At 45.9% G+C, this 7,238-nt stretch overlaps 1 protein-coding gene across 3 annotated transcripts; it reads left to right on the top strand.

Moving 5' to 3' along the window:
* Positions 1–134: 134 nt before the first annotated feature.
* Positions 135–6,140, top strand: LOC115307584. 3 transcript variants are annotated; one of them, XR_003915905.1, is made up of 4 exons: positions 135–294; positions 2,607–2,843; positions 3,654–4,794; positions 6,126–6,140. XR_003915905.1 is itself a non-coding variant. In XM_029960828.1 (4 exons), exons 3-4 carry the CDS (start codon positions 4,073–4,075, stop codon positions 5,015–5,017), a joined length of 915 nt encoding a protein of 304 aa, XP_029816688.1. In that variant the 5' UTR covers positions 135–294; positions 2,607–2,843; positions 3,654–4,072; the 3' UTR covers positions 5,018–6,003. The 3 variants fall into 3 exon arrangements, 2 of the variants coding, with proteins under 2 accessions (XP_029816688.1, XP_029816670.1); XM_029960828.1 differs by lacking the exon at positions 6,126–6,140 and having other exon boundaries at positions 3,654–4,123; positions 4,154–6,003; XM_029960810.1 differs by lacking the exon at positions 6,126–6,140 and having other exon boundaries at positions 3,654–6,003.
* The last annotated feature ends 1,098 nt before the right edge of the window (positions 6,141–7,238 follow it).

Raw genomic sequence — 7,238 nt, forward strand, 5'->3', positions numbered from 1 at the left:
ATTTTGGCAGCAGAGTACAAGGACTTTATATATGTGTGTGTCTCTGTGTGTATATTTATGTATACTAAAGAAAGTGCCTGTACTTGTGACTGTGGCCACTCTGAGGTTCCTCCCTCGCTGTCCTTCACAGGAGGCTATTACTTGACCAGCGCCTATGGAGCACTTTCACTGATCAAGAACTTCCAGGAGGAACAAGCTGCCCAACTCCTCAGTTCAGAAGCCAGAGACACTCTGCGGCAATGGCACAAGAGGAGGACAACTAACAGGACAGTGCCTTCAGTTGATGATTTCCAGGTAGAACTCAGGGCTGAAATAAAAACTGGGATGATTGTTTTGCTGGAAACTCCCATTTGAGAGATATGATTCATAGCAATTTGCTCAGGGCCACAAGTGGAGTGAAGCAGTGCTGGGATTATGTCTGGCAAATCTGCCTCAGTTTTGAAGTCTTTGCACTTTATGAAAGAGTTTGGTTATGATGGTGTAAAGAAATCACTAAATAATGGAGCTTTCTCACTCTCCCTTCTAAGTCATGCAGAGCAAGGACAAACCAAATTGTATCTTAGATTCAGCTTCTTTGTATGCTTTACTGATAAAAAGATCAAATGCAGATGTCCAGTGGTGTAAATCAGCACAGCTCCCCAGTAGCCAGTGCTGGCATACAGCAGGTAATAGAGAGGACAGGTGGGAGAAAAGTTTGCCTACAGTTTTAAAGTTTAAGCAAGCAGTAGAGTTCTGTAATATTGATGTCGTTACGTTTGTTTGTTTTCTTTTTCCCCTCCCCTGCATCTTGTACTGCTCTTTCAGAGTAGGGCAGTACCTTCAACTGAAGAGTAACAAAACAGTCGGGATTGCTTCATCTTTTAAAACCAGGCCTGCATCTTTCATGTGCTGTTGACTGGCTGTTCAGATGCAGCAGTTTGTGGACTGAAGCAAGGAGGATGTTGGAATCGAGAAGAAAGGATTTCTTTACTCTTTTGTGTTCAGTTGTTTACAGTTAGGAAGAGGAGAACAGACTAACAGAAAGTCCAACCCACGGCCAGTGCACAAAGCTAGTCCCTCTTACTGGGATGGATGCATCTTGTGTTCTGCTTACCTGTCCTTAGGTGTCAGATCCAAGCAGCTTGAGTCTTTGTTCTTTCTGGCAAAACACTGCACTTCCCATAGGAAAATCCAACACCCTGTATTTCTGCTGGATGACAAAATTAAGGAACATTCTTTCAGCAGCATCTTGTGTGCAGTTTCAGCTTCTCTTTCTCTGCAAAGGAACTTCATCCAAGCTCAGTGCACAGCTGGATGCAGGAAGGGGCAGGGGAGGAGCTCTCACTGAGTGCATCCAGTGCCTCTCAGTCTGTTGTCTCTTTAAAAGAGCCTCCAATCAGTAGATCACTGTACTTCCAGGCTATGCTTGGCACAAATTCAGGCGTTTTTCTGTCTGCTCAGAATGCCAGTTTTCTCTCTCTTCCTCTGAGTCCTGCAGTCCTGAAATGGAGCACAGCTCATCTTTCCCACATCGAACCGGGCTGTGATCATGACATTTCTGTGATGTAGTCTCACAGCCTTATCAGATTTTGGGCCCTGGAAGGGCTGCCTTTCCTTCTTCCCCAACAGGATGGAAAAGGAGAAGTCATGTTTTTTGATGATGATGAAATACAGCTTTCTGATACTGCGTGAATAATTTTAATGCATATGAATTACAGGCATTTTTACGAACTTCAGCCTCTCCTTCAAGCAATCCTGTCCATCTAAAGGCACATGTATTTAAAAACAGGTCTTCTCTGTGGTAGCTACATTAGAAATTAAAAGTGTAGTGTGTTTTGCCTCATCTAGGGCTGATTTTTTTCTATAATTTCTTCACGCCAGGTAACAAAAATGGATTAGTTCTATTCAGTCAGATTCAGTCCCAAGTGTTTAAAATCTGTTGCAGAGCTTCAGTGTTTCAGTCTGCATGCTGTCTTTATTAAGACAAGAGTGCTCTTTGGAACTTAAATCATATGAACGTTCTTGTCAGTCCTAGCTTTTTTCTGTGAAATGTAAATTTTTGCCACTGTGATTTAGCATGCTTAATTTATTCAGCATACAAACTATAGGTACCGGCTCAGTCAATAAACAGCTCTTTCTCACTGTAATTTTTTCTGCCTCCTTTAATTTTGCTGCCTTTTAGTCTTTACTTGCAGCTAATTTTTCTTTTCAAACAGGCACACAGGAAAGTGTTACATGTGGCACCTGGACACCATGTTCATGTGTCCAAAAACTTTTGGTGGGCTCCCACCCTCCCGTTTCTTGCTCTTTATTTTACTTTTTGAATGCTTTTTGAAGGGTAAAACTGCATTTCCTGGCAGGGCACATTTAGAATGTATCCATTTTATCAGAGTTGTGGGCACGTGTCAGTTTTTACAGAGAGCAAAGGTCCAGCTTTTGCCTCAAGATCATATGGATTGACTGGAATGTTGCAGAGTAGATTTTCTTTCTGCATCCATCTGAGCCCTGTTTAAAAGAAGCAGATGCTGTCACGTGAAGCTTGGTTATGTCAGGCTTAGGCTCCAGCCCAGCACTGGTTAAGGATGAGGGGTTTTTGAGTTTCTGATGCCTGTTTTCTTGTTCTGCAGAACTACCTTCGTGTTGCATTCCAGGAAGTGACCAGTGGGTGTACGGGAAAGACCTTACTAGTAAGACCATATATCACCACCGAAGATGTGTGTCAGCTTTGCGCTGAAAAGTTTAAAGTGGACAATCCAGAAGAATATAGCCTGTTTCTTTTTGTTGATGACACCTGGCAACAACTGACAGAGGATACCTACCCTCAGAAAATCAAGGCGGAGTTGCACAGCCGTCCACAGCCCCAGGTCTTTCACTTTGTCTACAGGCGCATCAACAGTGACCCATATGGGGCCATTTTTCAAAACAGCAATGACTCACCTTCTTAAAACCAGCCACTCATCATTTGAATTTCTGTTTCTTGGTAACTGTTACAAACCTCTTTGTCGCTGCCTTCCTTAGGAGCTAAAACGTGTCTTAAACCGTAAAGCCTAGTAAAACACATGCTGGCATTTCTGGCATTGCTTACAAAACCCATGTTCTCAACACCATGCACGTGGCCAGTTATGCAGAATATTCCACCAGCATGTTTGAGGGAATAGCCCACGAGGCTACATTTCTTGTACCACAGGCTCTTTTGCAGCATATGACACTGTGGCCCTTCACAGATCTTTGCTGTAGTGTGCAAAAATCTATTTTCTTACACTCATTGTTTAGCCAAATGTCATTTCGATTTAAATCTGCATGCTAGACAAGTATTTCAGTAAACTGGCTGGTATGAGCTCAGTTTTGCCAGCAGGAGTTTGACAAGACTGTCCGATGCAGGGCATCAGTTAACTCATAATTACCTGGATGATTGCATCCTTTTCTAATTTTTTTGATTACAGAAAATCATCATGTTTATATATATATATATTATACATATATATATATCATAGAAATTTTCTAGCAGTTGCAGGTAAACTGTCAGGGTTGGTTTTTTAAATATTTTTTTAACTATAAAGTATTCTATAATTATGCATGTGATTTTAACATTTAATATACAAGAATAAATCTCTTGCTGGTTTTAGAGTATTGCATTAAAAGTATATGTGTTCTCTCTTCTTTCCCTGTTCCAGGAGAGCTCTTATGTAACTTGTGTTATGTGTAAGAAGATTGTAGCATCGGCACTGCCGATTCCAGTGCCTTTACCTGAACTTGGTGTATTGGTATCTGTATTATTGTTTATATGCATCGTTTTAGACAGAACTAGGGGGCTGGAAGAGAAAATTGAAAGAAAACGTTGTAGAGGAGGGGAAGAGAAAGAATGTAGAGAACCTAATTTAGCATTAAAATCTGTTAGTCTGCTGGTTCAGGCTCCTTGCAGAAAACGGTGAAGGAGGTTGGTCAGGAACTTCAGCGGAAGCAGCAGTGTAGGTCTGCAGAGGGATGTGACAGCACCTCTCCCAGGTACTATTTGTGTTAGCAGAGCATTAAATATGTCAGCAGTGTGAAGGAGAACACTATTTTGTACAGTTGGTTGCCAGCATCCAAGCGTATGTTGGCCTGGAGAACACGTGTCAGCGTTCCTGTCACCTGGAGAACACGTGTCAGCGTTCCTGTCACCTGGAGAACACATGTCAGCGTTCCTGTCACCTGGAGAACTCGTGTCAGCGTTCCTGTCACCTGGAGAACACGTGTCAGCGTTCCTGTCACCTGGAGAACACGTGTCAGCGTTCCTGTCACCTGGAGAACTCGTGTCAGCGTTCCTGTCACCTGGAGAACACGTGTCAGCGTTCCTGTCACCTGGAGAACACGTGTCAGCGTTCCTGTCACCTGGAGAACACATGTCAGCGTTCCTGTCACCTGGAGAACTCGTGTCAGCGTTCCTGTCACCTGGAGAACACGTGTCAGCGTTCCTGTCACCTGGAGAACTCGTGTCAGCGTTCCTGTCACCTGGAGAACACGTGTCAGGGTTCCTGTCACCTGGAGAACACGTGTCAGCGTTCCTGTCACCTGGAGAACACGTGTCAGCGTTGCTGTCACCTGGAGAACACGTGTCAGCGTTCCTGTCACCTGGAGAACTCGTGTCAGCGTTCCTGTCACCTGGAGAACACGTGTCAGCGTTCCTGTCACCTGGAGAACTCGTGTCAGCGTTCCTGTCACCTGGAGAACTCGTGTCAGCGTTCCTGTCACCTGGAGAACACGTGTCAGCGTCCCTGACGCCGCGTCACGCGCTGAGCGAGGCCCGAGGGTCAGTCCTGCGTGTGTAGGCAGCAGGTTGGTGTTTCAAGCATGTGTTCCTGTGGGTTTTTCCCAGACAGCCTGTGTCATGGGTGATGCTCTGCACCCCCCTAAGTCAGTCAGGGCTGCTGTCTTAGGGGGACACGGGGTGCTCCCCAAATCTGCTGTAGCGGTGGAACATAAGGCAGAGACCACCCAGGTGCCACGGGCAGCACGTGTGTTGTACATACAGAGATTGGTCCGTTTGCCTTGTATGTGAGACCCCTGGCACGTGCCTGTATTTCATTTTGTACATGTTGAGTGTTGCACATAATAATACATTGCAATGCTGAACTATAATTTGGGATGTTGTGTGCTGTGGTTTTTGGGGGGAGCTTTTTTTTTTTAAATGGTTCATGCTGTAAAGTTTTGTGTATAAGTGACTCTAATGCTGCTGCTTTTTGTGCTGCTTGACCCAGTGTAAACTCTTTGCAGAGGAAGGACCTTGCTTGGCCTGAACAGTCAGTGGAAGCAACAGGCAGGGCTTGGCTGCTGAACCATTTTTTGTGACAGTGAAGGCTGATGTTCAGTGCTCAAGAAAGTTCCACTGTTTTCATAAGACTGTGACACTGACACTGAGGAGAGGGAAGGACTGGGGCAGAGTATTAAGAAACTCAGAATTTCAGGCATGAAGCAAAAGAAAGCTCAGAGTGCAAAAAGGGAAATGTGTGCCTAAACTGCCTCGAGACAATTTTGCTGTCCGTTCCCGTGCAGTTCTGTCTTCTGAAAATTAGAACATTTTATTCATTGTGGTTTCCAAAAACACTTCTCATAACGCCAGGAAACAGATGATACAAAAACCTGCAGAAATTTGGACTGGTAAAAATAAGCTGTTCAGTCTTCTCCAGTGTGAGGTGTTTGATGTTAGGAATGACTGAAAAGCAAGGAAAGGGTTATAGTTGAGTTTGTCTCTCATCACGTTCATTCAGAGCACACTGAGACAATGGGGGGGGAAGAGCATGGATAAAGGTGAAATTTCCCTGAGAAAAGTTTGAGATCAGAGCATTAACTGAGAGCACAGGCTGGGATCAGGGCTGAGCAGCACCACACCCTGTGCACACAACCCATTTAGCTTTGTCAGGGGGTTTATGGCCCTGCCAAGAAACAGATGCTGAATTAAGGAGTGCCAGGCCGTGGTTGTGTCTGAGCTGGTGGGTCATTTACATGTTCATCAGCCACACTCTGTAATAAATACTGCTTTTTGTTCCTGTGTTTCTTTCATCCTTATATCCAACTTTCCGTCCCTTTTTTTCTCTCTGTGTGTCTTTTGTGTCATTTTCTTGTCCTGTCTGCTCCCCATCCCATTCCCTGTCACTACTTTGCTCTAGTTTGTTTTTGTTTTTCTCTTTTAATAAATAAATATTCAATATTAATTTAATAAATATTGCTCAATCCCTTTCCCTGTTCCCTGTCATACTTTTACTCTCCATATGTCACTGCCTGTCTGCATCTTTATCTTTCCTTCCTTCTTCTTCTCCTTTTCCTATGTCTGTCCTGCCCCTCTTTTTCTCATTCTGACCCAGTGTCCTGCTCCCTGATCCTCTTTCCCTGTTGCTATCTTTTTATCTGTCCTTCTCCATGCCTCTCTCATGTTCCCTCTTTCTTTTTCACTCTGTTGCTCTGTCCTCATTGTATCTCACTGCTGTCCTTCTGTCCTGTTCCCTGCCCCTTTTCTTTTTTAATCCCTTTCTGTTGTGCTGCCCATCCCAGTTTTGTTCTTCATCTCCATCCTGCACCCTGTCCTTTTTCTTTCTCTGTCCTGCTCCCACTCCCTCTTTCTGCCTCTCCACCTGTCTCCCTCTCCTCCTGTCTCCCTGATGCTCCCACCCCATTCCTGGGCCACAGCAGTGGGAGGCGGCAGGAGAACCGTAGGATTGTTTTTCATGTTAATCTTCAAATTTTCACTCTTGACTTTCAGCCCCACTGGCCGAGTGGGAAGAGCAGCAGTGGCACGAGGGCGGGAGCTGTTGGGTGGGTCTGGGAGCCCACATTGCCATCCTGGTGCAGCCCAGATTGCCATCCTGGTGCAGCCTGTCCTGCAGCCCCATGGGGTAATGTCCCTGCAGCAGCACCCCGGGGAAGGGAGGAGACATCTCCTGGCACTGCTGGAGCGCAGGAAAGGAGCGGAGCGGGAGGTGAGGTACCAGCCTGGGACACGGGGCAGAGTGTGGGAGGTGAGGGAGGTGAGGGAGGTGAGGCACCGGCCTGGGACACGGAGCAGAGTGTGGGAGGTGAGGGAGGTGAGGCACCGGCCTGGGACATGTGGCCCCTGTGCCACGGGACAGGAGCTGGGGGGACTTCAGCCCTTGGGGGGTTTGATTTTTCCAGCAGAGCTCCCTTTTTAGGGGGATGAGATATATGTGCTGCTGTCCAGGGCAGTGTGGCTCGTTCTGTGCCTTCTCTGGGGAGAGCAAAAAGGTGTGGAGGGAGGCTGGAGCCCG

This window comes from Manacus vitellinus, unplaced genomic scaffold (genome assembly GCF_001715985.3).
Source record: "Manacus vitellinus isolate BGI_N305 unplaced genomic scaffold, ASM171598v3 ctg7180002427905_pilon, whole genome shotgun sequence".
Lineage (NCBI taxonomy): Eukaryota > Metazoa > Chordata > Aves > Passeriformes > Pipridae > Manacus > Manacus vitellinus.

Coding starts and splice junctions, on each gene's coding strand:
- LOC115307584 (XM_029960810.1), top strand. CDS start 4,073: ATGTTGGCCTGGAGAACACGTGTCAGCGTTCCTGTCACCTGGAGAACA.